Source organism: Pogoniulus pusillus, chromosome 10, assembly GCF_015220805.1.
Source record: "Pogoniulus pusillus isolate bPogPus1 chromosome 10, bPogPus1.pri, whole genome shotgun sequence".
NCBI classification, from domain to species: Eukaryota; Metazoa; Chordata; class Aves; order Piciformes; family Lybiidae; genus Pogoniulus; species Pogoniulus pusillus.
The window spans coordinates 7,009,452-7,025,509 of NC_087273.1; the positions used below are offsets into that span (position 1 = coordinate 7,009,452).

The 16,058-nt window shown below is 55.9% G+C and overlaps 1 protein-coding gene across 1 annotated transcript in view; it reads left to right on the forward strand.

Moving 5' to 3' along the window:
* Nucleotides 1–455: 455 nt before the first annotated feature.
* The window catches only part of ADAMTS3 (ADAM metallopeptidase with thrombospondin type 1 motif 3), a 95,354-nt gene continuing 79,751 nt past the window's right edge, over nt 456–16,058 (forward strand). The window contains exons 1-3 of the mRNA XM_064149685.1: nt 456–606; nt 1,473–1,500; nt 11,700–12,100. Coding sequence (XP_064005755.1) covers nt 538–606; nt 1,473–1,500; nt 11,700–12,100 — 498 coding nt within the window. The 5' untranslated portion in view covers nt 456–537. The remainder of the gene's footprint in view (nt 607–1,472; nt 1,501–11,699; nt 12,101–16,058) is intronic.

The window sequence follows — 16,058 nt, forward strand, 5'->3', positions numbered from 1 at the left end:
ACAGCTGCGACCCCTCTCCTTCCAGCAGCTTTTTGCTCTCGCACAGCTCCTGTCCAGCCCTTGCTTCTTTGCTCGCCGCCGCTCCAGCCATGAAGTTTTCACCTCCGCCGGTGGCAGAGGCTCTCCCCGGCTGGGGTGGGCGCCGTCCCCTCGAACCGCCCCGGACCGAGCCGCGCCGTGCCGTGCCGAGCCGCGCCGGCCCCTGACGTGGGTGCTGCCGGGCCGTGCCGAAGGCGGGGCCGCGCCGGGGGCCGCACCGGCTTTATTAGCGCCGCAGGTCGCGATGCGCGGCCCAGGCAGGGGCGCAGCGAGCAACAGGAGGCGGCGCGGACGCTCACTGCCCGCCGCTGCCGCCTCCGCCGCCCGGCCCGGCCCGGCCGCCGGCCCCGGGACTCCCCGGGGAGGGGAGCGGGGGGGGGGGGGGGGGGCGCGGCTGAAGCGCCGGCGGAGGGGAGAGGAGCGGAGGCGGCGGAAGGGCCGAGGAGGAGCGCGGCGGGGGCCGGCAGCGTGCGGCGAGGCTGGGCGGCGGTCCCCGTGATGCTGCTCCTGCCCCTGTGGGTAGTGGCAGCCGCGCTCCTGGGGCTCCGCGCTGCCGCCGCACGGCAGGTGAGTGAGGGAGGCGGGCGGCGGGCTGGCACCGGGACTCTGCCCCCTTCGCCCCTGCCCCTTTCGCCCCTGCCCTGCCCGCGGCTCCCTGTGCCAGCGGGCCCGGGAGGCTGCCGGAGCTGTCGCCGCCCCCGTCCCTCGGTAGAGGGGAGCCGCGGGCTGGGCTGTCCCCGCAGCTCGGCTCTCGGAGCCGGGGCACGGCGGCCCGGGGCTGCTGGTGGGCTCCCGTGGGGAGGGTCCCGAGGGTGTCCGTCCTGTGTAGCCCCTTGCAGATCTCAGCGTCCGGCTCTCTCCTGCCCGGCACCGAGCTCGCAGCTGCCATTACTGGGCGTGCAGCATCCCCGATGCCGGCTTCGGTCCCGTAGCCCCGGCCCCGCTGGTGGTGAGCTGGCGCTGGCAGCCGGCTGCCGCCGGCGCTCTCCCTGCTGCCGCTGGGGAGGTTCAGTTCCCTTCCCAGCTCTCCAGCATGGGGATGAAGCAGAGGTGACCCCCACGCGTGGCTCTGTTCCACCCTGGCACCCTGTGCTTCACAGCACGCACCCCTCGGGTGGCCTCTCTCCTTCTGGCCACTGAGGCTGCTCTCCGGGCACAGAAGAGCTCCAGAACAGGTCACTGGGAGGGAGGGTTTCTCTGTGGCTCCACTGCTGCTAGACTTACTCTGACAGTACACGCGTGGGAGCAGCTGTTTGCTCACTTAGGGAGAAGTGCCACCCCCAGAAACCCAAACCCAGGGATGTAAAGAGCGATGCCATACAGAACAAGCCCATTTTCCCCCCAGCCTCTTGGCAGCTCACTGCTGTCACACAGCGCATGGCAGTCACCCCCAACAACTTCCTACATGCCTTTCTCTTCTTTTTGTGTTCCAGGCTGGCAGAGAACAGCAGATCCAAACAGGTAAGGAAGCCTTTTCGACTCTTAAGGGCTGCTATCAAAGTGGGAACACAAGGAGGAAGCTCCACAAGGTGGCTTCTTAGCTGGGAAAGTGATCTGTATGCAGGCCAGCCCTCCCTTTCGTACCCCCCCCCCACCACACACACCCCACACCAGTGCCACCCAGGAGCCGTCTGTGGCAGCTCGGTGCTGTGGCATGACTTGAATTTGCAAGCCCTCTCTCATTGTGCAGTTTTGCATCCCGATGGGTTTGGGCTGCCCTGCTGAAACAGAAGGCAAAGAGGAGGTTAACGTCGCAGCGTGCTTAAAGTGACCCCCTCTGAACGTGGTGGCAAATCGGCTTGGAGGAGGACAGCAAATCTGGGTCAGACACTTTGTCTTCAAGTTCTGAGCCGAGGAGGAAGTGGCTACCCTGAATGGGGCCTGAAGTTGTGCCAGGGGAGGGTTAGGTTGGATATCAGGAGTCATTTCTTTGTTGAAGGAGCTGAGAGAACTGGAGGAGGCTGAGGTTGGAGTCAGGTGATGGTTGGAGTCAGGTGGTGTTTGGTCTCCCTAGTCTCAGGTGATAGAAGGAGAGGCAATGGCCTGGAATTGTGCCAGGGGAGGCTTAGGTTGGAGAGGAGGAAACATTTCTTTGCTGCAAGAATGGTGGAGGATTGGAAGAGGCTGCTCAGGGAGGTGGCAGAGTCCTCATCCCTGGAGGTGTTCAAGAAAGGTATGGCCATGGTACCTGGGGACATGGCTTGATGGCCAGGGCTGCTGCTTCCCTCTTGGAGTCCCCCCCTCTTGGAGTCCCCCCCTCTTGGAGTCCCCCCCTCTTGGAGTCCCCCCCTCTTGGAGTCCCCCCCTCTTGGAGTCCCCTTCCCTCCTCACAGTGCAGTGGTTCTGAGGTTTTGGTGGAGCACCAAAACGTTGGGTAGGAGTTTCAGGTGTTTGAGTGACCTCTGCTAGCTAGCTCCAAGCTGCTTCTGCAGGATGTGAATCTTCTCCAGCAACTCCAGTTAGTAAAAAGAACCAAAAAAAACCCATCCTGAGAAGCATTTTGTGAGCCTGTGTTTTGTCTGGGGAGGTGGTGGAGTCCCCATCCCCGGAGGTGTTCAAGAAAGGCATGGCCATGGCACTTGGAGACATGTGCTTTGGTGGCCCTGGTGGTGGTAGGTTGATGTTTAGCCTGGAGCACAGCCCTGTGCGAGAGCAAAAAGCTGCTGGAAGGAGAGGGGTCACAGCTGTGTCTCATAGGCAGTGCAGCTGAGGTCCCTGGCTGCAGCAAAGTGCAATCACCTGCGAGGGCAGCTAAAGGCAGTCCTCAGCTCACAGCCAAGCCTGGCCACACTTGTATCAGTCACTGTGGGTTTCAAGCCTGCTGCAGGCACTTGTCCTCACAAACGAGCCAGTGGCGTCCTGGCAGGACAAGGGAGGTTCTTCTGCCCCTGTGCTCAGCACTGCTCAGGCCACACCTTGAGTGCTGTGTCCAGTTCTGGGCTCCTCAATTCAAGAGAGATGTTGAGGTGCTGGAAGGTGTCCAGAGAAGGGCAATGAAGGTGGTGAGGGGCCTGGAGCACAGCCCTGTGAGGAGAGGCTGAGGGAGCTGGGGGTGTGCAGCCTGCAGAAGAGGAGGCTCAGGGCAGAGCTCATTGCTGTCTGCAGCTCCCTGAAGGGAGGCTGTAGCCAGGTGGGGTTGGGCTCTTCTGCCAGGCAAGCAGCAACAGAAGAAGGGGACACAGTGTGAAGTTGTGGCAGGGGAGGTCTAGGCTGGATGTTAGGAGGAAGTTGTTGTCAGAGAGAGTGATTGGCATTGGAATGGGCTGCCCAGGGAGGTGGTGGAATGGCTGTGCCTGGAGGTGTTGAAGCCAAGCCTGGCTGAGGCACTTAGTGCCATGGTCTGGTTGGTTGGCCAGGGCTGGGTGCTAGGTTGGCCTGGCTGATCTTGGAGGTCTCTTTCATGCTGGTTGAGTCTTTGATTCTATGATCTTAGAGGACTTTTCCATCCCAAACAATTCTGTGATTCTACCCTGTTTGGCTGGGGCCTTTGTACCATTTTTCTTCTGCATGGGAAGGGCTCAATCTTTGCTTTCAGCTGGAAAAGGCCTACTCAAAAGCTGGGGAGGGACTTTTTAGGCTCTCAGGGAGTGCCTGGACTAGGGGGCATGGAGCAAAGCTGGAGGTGGGGAGAGTCAGGCTGGATGTGAGGAGGAAGTTGTTGAGCATGAGAGTGGTGAGAGGCTGGAATGGGTTGCCCAGGGAGGTGGTTGAGGCCCCATGGCTGGAGGTGTTTAAGGCCAGGCTGGCTGAGGCTGTGTGCAGCCTGCTCTAGGGTAGGGTGTCCCTGGGCATGGCAGGGGGGTTGGAACTGGCTGCTCCTTGTGGTCCTTTCCAACCTGACTGATTCTAGGACAAGCAACCCTGCCTAATGCCAAGGCCTCCTCATATTCCAGGCATGGCACCGTGTGCTGCTGCCTGCCTTAGGGTGAGCATCTGCTGTCACGTTGTGGAATGGTGCTCTCGGGGGGGTGAAGTGCAGCACAGCAGGGCTGGTGTCTGCTGGGTGAGGTGCTCAGGGCTGCTTTGTGTTGGAACTGAAGCCTCTCCGACTCTCCTCTAAGGACAAGAAGCTTCACTTAATCAGGGCATGAGCTCAGTCATCTGGAGGGCTGTGCTCCTTGAGATTGACATCAGTTGGTGCTCTGTGGGAGGGAGGGGGCTGGGGAGGGGGCTGTATGGGTGCAAGAGGCTGTGGAGGTGTCTGTATGGGATGGAGGGGGCTGTGGAGGTGTCTGTATGGGATGGAGAAGGCTGTGGAGGTGTCTGTATGGGACAGAGGGGGCTGTGGAGGGGTCTGTATGGGACAGAGGGGGCTGTGGAGGGGTCTGTATGGGACAGAGGGGGCTGTGGAGGGGTCTGTATGGGACAGAGGGGGCTGTGGGGGGGTCTGTATGGGGCAGAGGGGGCTGTGGGGGGTCTGTATGGGACAGAGGGGGCTGTGGAGGGGTCTGTATGGGACGGAGGGGGCTGTGGGGGTGTCTGTATGGGATGGAGAAGGCTGTGGAGGGGTCTGTGTGGGACAGAGGGGGCTGTGGAGGGGTCTGTATGGGACAGAGGGGGCTGTGGGGGGTCTGTATGGGACAGAGGGGGCTGTGGAGGGGTCTGTATGGGACAGAGGGGGCTGTGGAGGGGTCTGTATGGGACAGAGGGGGCTGTGGGGGGTCTGTATGGGACAGAGGGGGCTGTGGAGGGGTCTGTATGGGACAGAGGGGGCTGTGGAGGGGTCTGTATGGGACAGAGGGGGCTGTGGGGGGTCTGTATGGGACAGAGGGGGCTGTGGAGGGGTCTGTATGGGACAGAGGGGGCTGTGGAGGGGTCTGTATGGGACAGAGGGGGCTGTGGAGGGGTCTGTATGGGACAGAGGGGGCTGTGGAGGGGTCTGTATGGGACGGAGGGGGCTGTGGGGGGTGTCTGTATGTGTGCAAGAGTCTGTGGAGGGGTCTCTGGGTTGGAAGTGGCTGTGGAAGGATCTTTGTAGTATGGAAGAGGCTGTGGAGGGATCTCTGTGATTAATAAGGCTGTGGAGGGGTCTCTCTGGGACAGAAGAGGCTGTGGAAGGATCTGTGTAGGATGGAAGAGGCTGTGGAGGGATCTCTGTGATTAATAAGGCTGTGGAGGGGTCTCTCTGGGACAGAAGAGGCTGTGGAAGGATCTGTGTAGGATGGAAGAGGCTGTGGAGGGATCTCTGTGATTAATAAGGCTGTGGAGGGGTCTCTGTGGGACGGAGGAGGTTGTGGAGGGATCTCTGTGGCATGGAAAAGGCTGTGGAAGGATCTGTGTGGGACAGAATAGGCTGTGGAGGGATCTCCATGGGATGGAAGAGTCTGTGGAAGGAAGTTGGTTCTCTCTCTCTCCCAGGGTGCTGGTGCAAGGCTGTTGTTGCTCTCACTCCTTAGCTAAGCTTGGAGGAGCTTCCCCACCAGAGCAGCAGCAGCGGTGGGGCCAGACCCCCAGCAATTCTATCTCCAGTTGCCCTCAGCCCTCCACTTGTGAGGATTTGGTTCAGGTTTTTGAGCTGAGCCTTTGCACAGAGAAGAATTTCAAGCATTTTCTCTGAGTTTTGGAGGTCTTGTCTCAATTTCAGTCCTGGCAGCACCTTCTTCTGGGCTTAGGTTGGTTTCCACTGCTGCACTTGGTGAATAATGGGAGCTGAGACAGCCGAGGTCCATTTAAACCTCACTGGCAAGCAGAGTCCTTTTCCAGTGGTATGCTGAGCCTGGGCTTTATTTCGGGTCGTTTCCAGGAGAAATAGATTGTATTTGAATTTCAGAAACCATAAGCTATACAGGAATGTGCCTACAAATCACACACTGCAGCAGGCAGGATGCCTTCAGCTGGGAAAGAACTTTGTGTCCTGCAGCTTTTTCCTTTCCTTCACAGCCCCAGAGCTGCTGCAGGCAGGAACATTTGAGACACAGGAACTGCAAGAGAGATGCTGCTACATGGCAGAGGGGGAATTGGGCATCCCACACAAAGCCCCCAGCACTGAGTTGGTGGTCCCTTGGTAGCTTTTGCAGCTGGTGTGGTTTTGCTCTCCCTTACCTGGGAAGGGGAAGATAATGTTTGTCCACTCGCTGATCTGATGCCAGCAGTGTGCACTTGCAGCCCAGAAAGCCAACCAGGGCCTGGGCTGCAGCAGGAGAAGTGTGGCCAGCAGGGCCAGGGAGGTGATTCTCCTCTCCTCTCCGACCCCACCTGGAGTACTGCATCCAGTTCTGGAGCCCCTGTGACAAGAGGGGTGTGAAGATGCTGGAGTGTGTCCAGAGCAGGGCCAGGAGGATGCTCAGAGGCTGCAGCAGCTCTGCTGTGAGCAGAGACTGAAAGAGTTGGGGCTGTGCAGTGTGCAGAAGAGGAGGCTCCCAGGTGACCTTCTTGTGGCCTTCCAGGATCTGAAGAGGGCTACAAAAAAGCTGGAGAGGGACTTTTTAGGCTCTGAGGGAGTGCCAGGACTGGGGGAATGGAACAAAGCTGGAGGTGGGTAGGTTCAGGCTGGATGTGAGGAGGAAGTTGTTGAGCATGAGAGTGGTGAGAGGCTGGAGTGGGTTGCCCAGGGAGGTGGTTGAGGCCCCATGGCTGGAGGTGTTTCAGGCCAGGCTGGCTGAGGCTGTGTGCAGCCTGCTCTAGGGTAGGGTGTCCCTGGGCATGGCAGGGGGGTTGGAACTGGCTGCTCCTTGTGCTCCCTTCCAACCCTGACTGGTTCCATGATTCTATGATCTATGAGTCTGTGATCCCGAATCCCAGCATGCCAGGTTGGAAGGGACCCCAAGGATCATCTGGTCCAACGTTTCTAGGTGATGGTGTAGTTGAAATAAGCTGAGCCAGCAGCCTGGCAAGCTGAGGCTTAAAACTGTGACCAGTGTAAGGGAATGTGCAGCTGGGCAGTGCAGGACTTTCTTGGATTGGAACTTGATGATGGTTGTTTACCTGACAAATTCAGTGGCCTTTTATGATGTGACCAGCAGGATGAGGGAGCTGATTCTGTCCCTCTGCTTTGTTCTGCTGAGAGCCTACTTGGAGTACTGCTTCCAGTTCTGGTGCCCCCAGAACAAGGGCATGGAGGTGCTAGAGTGGGTTCAGAGGAGGGCATGAGGATTATGAGAGGGCTGGAGAACCTTCCCTCTGGGGCCAGGCTGAGAGAGTTGGGGCTGTTCAGCCTGGAGAAGAGAAGGCTTCAGAGAGACCTTAAAGCAGCCTCCCAGTATCTGAAGGGGCTGCAAGAAAGCTGGGGAAGGGACTTTTGACAAGGGCTGGGAGTGCCAGGACAAGAGGCAATAACTTTGAGCTGGAAGAGGGGAGATTGAGGGTGGAGATGAGGGAGAAATTCTTGGCAGTGAGGATGGAGAGACACTGGCACAGGTTGCCCAGGGAGGTTGTGGATGTCCCCATCCCTGGAGCTGTTTAAGGCAGCCTAGGGTAGGCTGTCCCTGCCCATGGCAGAGGCTTGGCCCTGGATGATTTTCAATGTCCCTTCCAACCCATTCTGTGATTCCATGAGTGGTGCCCAGCGAGGCAAGCTGATGATGCTCTTCCCAGCCCAAGCAGTAGGCTTTGGGTCAGGTCTGTTGGCTTCCCAAACCCAGCAGGGAGCAGCTGTGGCTGGCAGGGATCGATGGTGTTTGTTTCGAGGGGCAATCCATATTTTCAGAGCAGAGGCAGCTGCTGGTTGGGCTTTGCCCTGCTCTTGAATGGTTCCAGAGCACTCAGAGGTTTAGGCAGCGCCGGGTGCCGCAGCAGAACCTGGGCCAGGGTGGCCTCCAAATGGGCTGCCCTACTTTTAAGTGCCTATGAAGTGTCACTTTGCATCGGTGGTGTAGATTTTGATTTGGCCCAGGGCTGGCTGCTGTCAGCAGCTGATCTTTTTTTTTTCCCCTCCTAGCCTGGAAAGTCACTTAGGACAAATTAAACCACAGAGGGGTTAGGTTGGGGGGGGGGGGGGGTGTTTTTCGTAGCTATCAGCCAGGAATGTATTGGAGATGGGGAGTTACCCAGGCTTAATTAACTGCCTTAATGAATAATGCACTGCAAGTGCCTGCAAGCTGTCAGGAGGAAATCGTCCCCTTGTCACTCATGAAATAGTAAACTTGAAGCTGCTGGCCCTGGAGGTGATGCTGTGCTTTCTCCTGCCTCAGCCTCCCACGCAGCACAGCTTCCATGCTGCCTGCTGGGATGTGTGACCTGCAGAACCAGGCTGTCCCCTTTCCAAACCCTTCACCTGCAGCTCACCAGAGCCTGGCAAGAGACCACAGTGCATTTCCTGAGCTCCCTGAATCCTTTCAGTCCCAGCTCATCTCGGGAAAGGAGCAGGGGCACCAAGGAACCTTTCTTCTTGCAGTGCCTTGCTTTGGTGGACAGTGTCTAGCACTGCTCTGGTCCTGTGGGAGCTGCCAAGAAATCACAGAATGGTTTGGGTTAGAAGGGACCTCAAAGCTCATCCAGTTCCAACCCCTAGCCATGGGCAGGGACACCTCCCACTAGGACAGGTCGCTCAAGGTCCTATCCAAATTAGCCTTGGATATCTTCAGGGAGGGAGCATCCAGAGTCTCCTTGGGTACCCTGATCCATCCCTCTATGATCTTGTCTTTGTCCCTGGGCATCTCTGCCACCTAAAGGCAGCCAAACATATGGCCAAGGCAGCTCTGAAGTGATTTGGTTGTGGCACCAAACTGGTTCTCTGTCTGAAAACCACCAGCCAACGATGCAGGCAGGAAAGGTTCTGCTCCCCCTCTCCTGTGCCCTGCTGAGGCCACATCTGGAGTTCTGTGTCCAGTTCCCTCCCTAGTTCAGGAAGGACAGAGAGTTGCTGGAGAGGGCTGCAAGGGCTACAGAGATGCTGAAGGGACTGGAACAGCTCTGTGATGGGGAAAGACTGAGAGGATTGGTGCTTCTTAGGGTGGAGAAGAGCAGCCTGAGGGGGTTCTCATCAGTGCTGGCCAATACTTGAAGGGTGGGTGTCAGGAGGATGGGGCCAGGCTTTGTTCAGTGGTGCCCAGTGACAGCACAAGGGGTAATGGGCACAAACTTGCCCATCAGAAGTTCCATCTAAATATGAGGAGGAGCTTCTATAATTGAAGGGTGCTGGAGCCCAGGAGCAGGCTGCCCAGAGAGGTGGTGGAGTCTCCATCTCTGGGGACATTCCAAAGCCACCTGGATGTGTTCCTGTGTGACCTTCTCTAGGTGCCTCTGCCTTGGCAGGGGGATTGGGCTGGATGATCTCCAGGGGTCCCTTCCAACCCCTCCCATTCCATGAGACTGTGAGCAGAGTGGTTACCAAGCCCCTGCCAGGGCTGTCTGTCACCTCACCCCCTTTCCTGTAATTAAGCAGCACTTAGCTAATTGGCTGGGCCAGCTCTCCTCTCATCCCATTGTGCTTATCCTGACTGGCAGGGTGGTCCCTCCTGACACAGGACAGCCTTTTACTGACACCTGGCCCCTCCATTCCTGCAGCAGCAGTACATGCACTGCAGACCTGGATGTCTGCCATCCAGCAGTCTGCTTCTGTCAGAGCTCATGAGTTGCATTCAGAAGGTGCAGGCACAGCAATGCTCTGGAGGTGTCACAGCATCAGAGAATTGCTTGGGTTGGAAAATGACCTCTAAAAACATCAACGTAAGACCACCATAGCCACTGAACCATGTCCCCAGGTGGCATGGCCACACACTTCTTCAATACCTCTAAGGGTGGTGACTCCACCACCTGCTTGGGCAGCCTATTCCCATCTCTGATCGCTCTTGCAGCAGGAAGTTTTTCCCTACTATCCAACCTGAGCCTTCCTTGCTTCCCCTTCAACCCAACCCATTGCAGGGTTCTGTGTTTCTTTGACTGTGTGAAGTGAGCTGCCCCTGAAGCACTCTGAGCACAGCCAGCAGCAGTCTCACAGATCACAGTGTCAGGGGCTGGAAGTGACCTCCAAAGCTCATCCAGGTCAACCCTCTGCCAGAGCAGCATCACCTAGAGCAGATCACACAGGACCACATCTAGGTGGGTTTTGCACCTAGAGCAAATCACACAGGACCACATCTAGGTGGGTTTTGCACCTAGAGCAGATCACACAGGAGCACATCTGGGTGGGTTTTGCTTCTAGAGCAGATTACACAGGAACACATCTGGGTGGGTTTTGCACCTAGAGCAGATCACACAGGAGCACATCTGGGTGGGTTTTGCACCTAGAGCAGATCACACAGGAGCACATCTGGGTGGGTTTTGCACCTAGAGCAGATCACACAGGACCACATCTGGGTGGGTTTTGCACTTAGAGCAGATCACACAGGAACACATCTGGGTGGGTTTTGCACCTAGAGCAGATCACACAGGAACACATCTGGGTGGGTTTTGCACTTAGAGCAGATCACACAGGACCACATCTAGGTGGGTTTTGCACCTAGAGCAGATCACACAGGAGCACATCTAGGTGGGTTTTGTACTTAGAGCAGATCACACAGGAGCACATCTAGGTGGGTTTTGCACCTAGAGCAGATCACACAGGAACACATCTGGGTGGGTTTTGCACTTAGAGCAGATCACACAGGAACACATCTAGGTGGGTTTTGCACCTAGAGCAGATCACACAGGAACACATCTGGGTGGGTTTTGCACCTAGAGCAGATCACACAGGACCACATCTGGGTGGGTTTTGCACCTAGAGCAGATCACACAGGACCACATCTGGGTGGGTTTTGCACCTAGAGCAGATCACACAGGACCACATCTGGGTGGGTTTTGCACCTAGAGCAGATCACACAGGAACACATCTGGGTGGGTTTTGCACTTAGAGCAGATCACACAGGAACACATCTGGGTGGGTTTTGCACTTAGAGCAGATCACACAGGACCACATCTGGGTGGGTTTTGCACCTAGAGCAGATCACACAGGAACACATCTAGGTGGGTTTTGCACCTAGAGCAGATCACACAGGAACACATCTGGGTGGGTTTTGCACTTAGAGCAGATTACACAGGAACACATCTAGGTGGGTTTTGCACCTAGAGCAGATCACACAGGAACACATCTGGGTGGGTTTTGCACCTGGAGCAGATCACACAGGAACACATCTAGGTGGGTTTTGCACCTAGAGCAGATCACACAGGAACACATCTGGGTGGGTTTTGCACCTGGAGCAGATCACACAGGAACACATCTAGGTGGGTTTTGCACCTAGAGCAGATCACACAGGAACACATCTGGGTGGGTTTTGCACCTGGAGCAGATCACACAGGAACACATCTAGGTGGGTTTTGCACCTAGAGCAGATCACACAGGAACACATCTGGGTGGGTTTTGCACCTAGAGCAGATCACACAGGAACACATCTAGGTGGGTTTTGCACTTAGAGCAGATTACACAGGAACACATCTAGGTGGGTTTTGCACCTAGAGCAGATCACACAGGACCACATCTAGGTGGGTTTTGCACCTAGAGCAGATCACACAGGAACACATCTAGGTGGGTTTTGCACCTGGAGCAGATCACACAGGAACACATCTAGGTGGGTTTTGAATATCTCCAGATAGGGAGACTCCACAGCCCCCCTGGGCAGCCTGTGCCAGTGTCTCAGCAGTGCCAAGCTGGTTGCTCTGATGCCATGCTCTGGTCGCTGCACCCCTGCCCTTCAGCCGTGCTCTTGCTCTAACCTGGGGCTGGGTTTGGCTTCTTCTCTTGGCAGAGCTTGGGAGCAGCAGGGCGAGGCCGTACGGGTTCGTGATCCCCATCAGCACCAGCGCAGATGGCAGCTACATCTCCAACATCCTCTCTGCCACTCACCAGAGGAGATCCCCCCGGGAGGCCTCCCACAGCCCCAGGCAGCTCTACTTCAACGTCACCGCCTTCGGCAGGCAGTTCCACCTCCGCCTGAAGCCCAACGCGCGCCTGCTGGCTCCCCGCGCCGTGGTGGAGTGGTTGGAGGACTCCGTGGAAGCTGGAGGTGATGCTGGGAACAGGAGTCAGGCCACAGCTGCTCCCCAGAGCTTGTGGAGGAGAGAGCCTCTGTGGAGCAACTGCGCCTATGTGGGAGACATCACCGACATCCCCGGGGCGTCCGTGGCCATCAGCAATTGTGACGGGCTGGTAAGGCTTCTTTCCTGGCATTGGGCACACAGGCACAGACTCACACGATGCTACAGGTGGGAAGGGACCTCCAGAGATCATCCAGTCCAACCCCCCACCCTGCCAAAGCAGCATCACCCAGGGTAGATCACACAGGAATTCATCCAGGTGGGTTTGGAAAGCCTCCAGACAAGGAGACTCCACAACCTCTCTGGGCAGCCTGCTCCAGGGCTCTGTCACCCTCACTATGGAGAAGTTTCTCCTCATGTGGAGGTGAAACCTTCTCTGCTCCAGGTTGTATCCATTGGGCAGCCTGCTCCAGGGCTCACTCTCACTGTAAAGAACTTTGATATTGAGGTGGAACCTTCTCTGCTCCAGGTTGTATCCATTGGGCAGCCTGCTCCAGGGCTCACTCTCACTGTAAAGAACTTTCACATTGAGGTGAAACCTTCTCTGCTTCAGGTTGTATCCATTGGGCAGCCTGCTCCAGGGCTCACTCTCACTGTAAAGAACTTTCACATTGAGCTGAAACCTTCTCTGCTCCAGGTTGTATCCATTGGGCAGCCTGCTCCAGGGCTCACTCTCACTGTAAAGAACTTTCACATTGAGGTGAAACCTTCTCTGCTCCAGGTTGTATCCATTGGGCAGCCTGCTCCAGGGCTCACTCTCACTGTAAAGAACTTTCACATTGAGGTGAAACCTTCTCTGCTTCAGGTTGTATCCATTGGGCAGCCTGCTCCAGGGCTCACTCTCACTGTAAAGAAGTTTCACATAGAGGTGAAACCTTCTCTGCTCCAGGTTGTATCCATTGGGCAGCCTGCTCCAGGGCTCACTCTCACTGTAAGGAACTTTCACATTGAGGTGAAGCCTTCTCTGCTCCAGGTTGTATCCATTGGGCAGCCTGCTCCAGGGCTCACTCTCACTGTAAAGAACTTTCACACTGAGGTGAAACCTCCTCTGCTCCAGGGCTCTGTCACCCTCACTGTGAAGAAGTTTCTCCTCATGTGGAGGTGCAACCTTCTCTGCTCCAGTTTGTATCCATTGCTCCTTGGCTTATTGCTGTGCACCACCAAAAAGAGATTGGCCCCAGGCACTTGACATAGGGCTGGGTTCTAGGTTGGACTGGATGAGCTTGGAGGTCTCCTCCAGCCTGGTTGATTCAATGATTCTATGACCCCCACCCCTCAGATATTGATAGACATTGGTCAGATCTCCTCTCAGTCGTCTCTTCTCCAGACTGAACATCCCCAGGGCTCTCAGTCTCTCTTCACAGGGGAGATGCTCAAGTCAAGATGCTGCTTTGATGACCAAATGTGTGGTGTGGCCCATAGCAGTGGTGTCTGGTTTGACCTCATTGCTGTCTGCAGCTCCCTGAAGGGAGGCTGTAGCCAGGTGGGGTTGGGCTCTTCTGCCAGGCAAGCAGCAACAGAACAAGGGGACACAGCTTCAAGTTGTGTCAGGGGAGGTCTAGGCTGGATGTTAGGAGGAAGTTGTTGTCAGAGAGAGTGATTGGCATTGGAATGGGCTGCCCAGGGAGGTGGTGGAGTCACTGTCTCTGGAGGTGTTGAAGCCAAGCCTGGCTGAGGCACTTAGTGCCATGGTCTGGTTGATCGGCCAGGGCTGGGTGCTAGGTTGGCCTGGCTGAGCTTGGAGGTCTCTTCCAACCTTCTTGATTCTATGACCCATCAGAGCTGCCTGGGGGTGCTTGCAACTACACCTTGCTGTTGATATCTGTTAAGAGCATTTCTTAACTCCCTTGGAAAATCATAGAACCAGAGAATTGTTAGCCTTGGAAAGCCTTCTAAGACCACAGAGTCCAACCATCAGCCCAACACAACTGTGGCCATCAAACCATGTCCCCAGGTGCCATGTCCACATGCTTCTTGAGTGCCTCCTCAGTACATATTCAGAATCCCATAGAATCCTGCAGAATCCCAGCATGGTGAGGTCGGAAGGGACCTCTGCAGATCATCTAGCTCAACTTGGGACATTTGGGGTCACCCAGAGCAGGTTGCCCAGGATTGCATCCAGCCGCAGTCCTGCTGCTTTGTTCAGGGATGAGCTCTTTGAGTTTGATGGGCAAAGTCCTCCAAGTCACTGCTGTGAGAGACAAAAATCAAACCCACCTCGTGTTACCTCCTCATGGAAAAGAGAAGGCTCCAGGGAGAGCTGAGAGCAGCCTTCCCGTACCTCATGGGGGCTACAGGAGAGCTGGGGAGAGACTTTTGGCAAGGGTGATAGGATAAGAGGGAATTGGTTGAAGCTTGAGGAGGGGAGATTTAGACTGGAAGAAATTCTTTACTGCGATGGTAACTCTGAAACAGGTTGCCCAGGGAGGTTGTGAATGCCTCCTGTCTGGAGGTGTTCAAGGCCAGGTTGAATGAGACCTTGAGCATCCTGGGCTAGTGGGAGGTGTCCCTGCCCATGGCAAGGGGTTGGAACTGGCTGATCTTGAAGATCCCTGCCAGCCCAACCCACTCTTATCAGTCTCCCTGGGTGGGCAGAGCCTTAGGTGTGGTCTTTGCAGTGAGTGAGACCTTTGGGCTGAGAGCTGTCTGTGGGCAGGCATCCTGCATGAAGTTCTTCTGTTCAAGCGAGGCAGCAGATGAAGACAAGAAATTGGATTAACTGCAATGAGCTTAGGGAGTGCAGCAGCTTCAGCAGAGGCTGCCATGTGGCTGACAAGCTGCTCGTGTAGTGCTGCCACTGAGCTAGGGTGGAGCAGTTACTGCCTCCAAGCAGCAGCAGCAGAAGGCAGTGGATGCCAAAGGGGTGCAAAGTGAAGATCAGGAGACTGCTGTGTTGTGTGGCTCATTGCTTCTCTTGTCTCACAGCAGGGGAAGCCCTTCAGGTGCTTCCCATCATTTTAGAACTTGTGCTTTTAGTTTTGAGTGAGGGAATGCTCCTGAATTGCTCTTCTTTTCATTCACCTCAACCCAAGCTGTCTCCTGTCATCTTTGAGGGGCTCCTTCAAGGCAGGGTTGGAAGCCATCTTTTGGAGCACCTTTGCTTCATGCTGCTCTTACCTCAGAGCCTTTTGGAGCTCTAAGCAAGTGAGCATGAAATAAAGGATGCTGAAGACTGATGTGATTTCAGAGTGGTTTAGCTTTTCCTCCTGTCAGCTTCAAGGCTGTCACAAGTGCCCTGAGCTGAGTGTTTCTGATGTCTCTGTTGCTGTGCTCTGCATCTCTCAACCATGCTAGAATGCATCAGTTTGGAAGGGACCATTGAAGCTCATCTTGTTCAACCCCTCCATGCAGGCAGCAGGGGCACCTCTGACTGGATCAGGCTGCCCATGGCCACAGCAAGTTTGACCTTCATGTCTCCAGGCATGGGCCCTCCACTACATCCTAGGGCAACCTGTTCCAGTGTTTCCCTGTTCTCATTGTGCAGAACTTCCTCCTGACATCCAGCATAGATCTACCCTGACTATTTAATCCTTGGTGCATCCTAAAGATGGGCAAAGTGAGATAATGTGGCTCAACAGAAACTGGAGCAGGAGTGAGAGATTCTAGGGTCATGTGCTGTAGGGAGGATTTATTTTTGACTTTAATTAGACACTCTCCAGGGTCTTCAGCTTTGGGAGGAAGCAGAAGGAATCACCATGACGGCAATTTGCTTCCTGAAGCTTATAAAAGAGGCTTGAGAAGGAACAGGCAGGGGGGAAAAAAAGCATTTAGCAGTAAAACCTCAACAGGATTTAATCCTGATTTGTAAGACAGGTAGTGGGGCAAAAGGGTTCTGAGGTGCACTTAGAGATGGCTGCATTCTATCTGCTTTGGGGTTTCTCTATTAGATGTGGTTAGAGTGAGACTGGAGACTGGGGAGAGATTCTTGGCAGTGAGGGTGGAGAGACACTGGCACAGGTTGTCCAGGGAGGTTATGGATGCCCCCTGCCTGGAGGTGTTCAAGGCCAGGTTGAGTGAGGCCTTGAGCAACCTGGGCTGGTGGGAGGTGTCCCTGCCCATGGCAGGGGGTT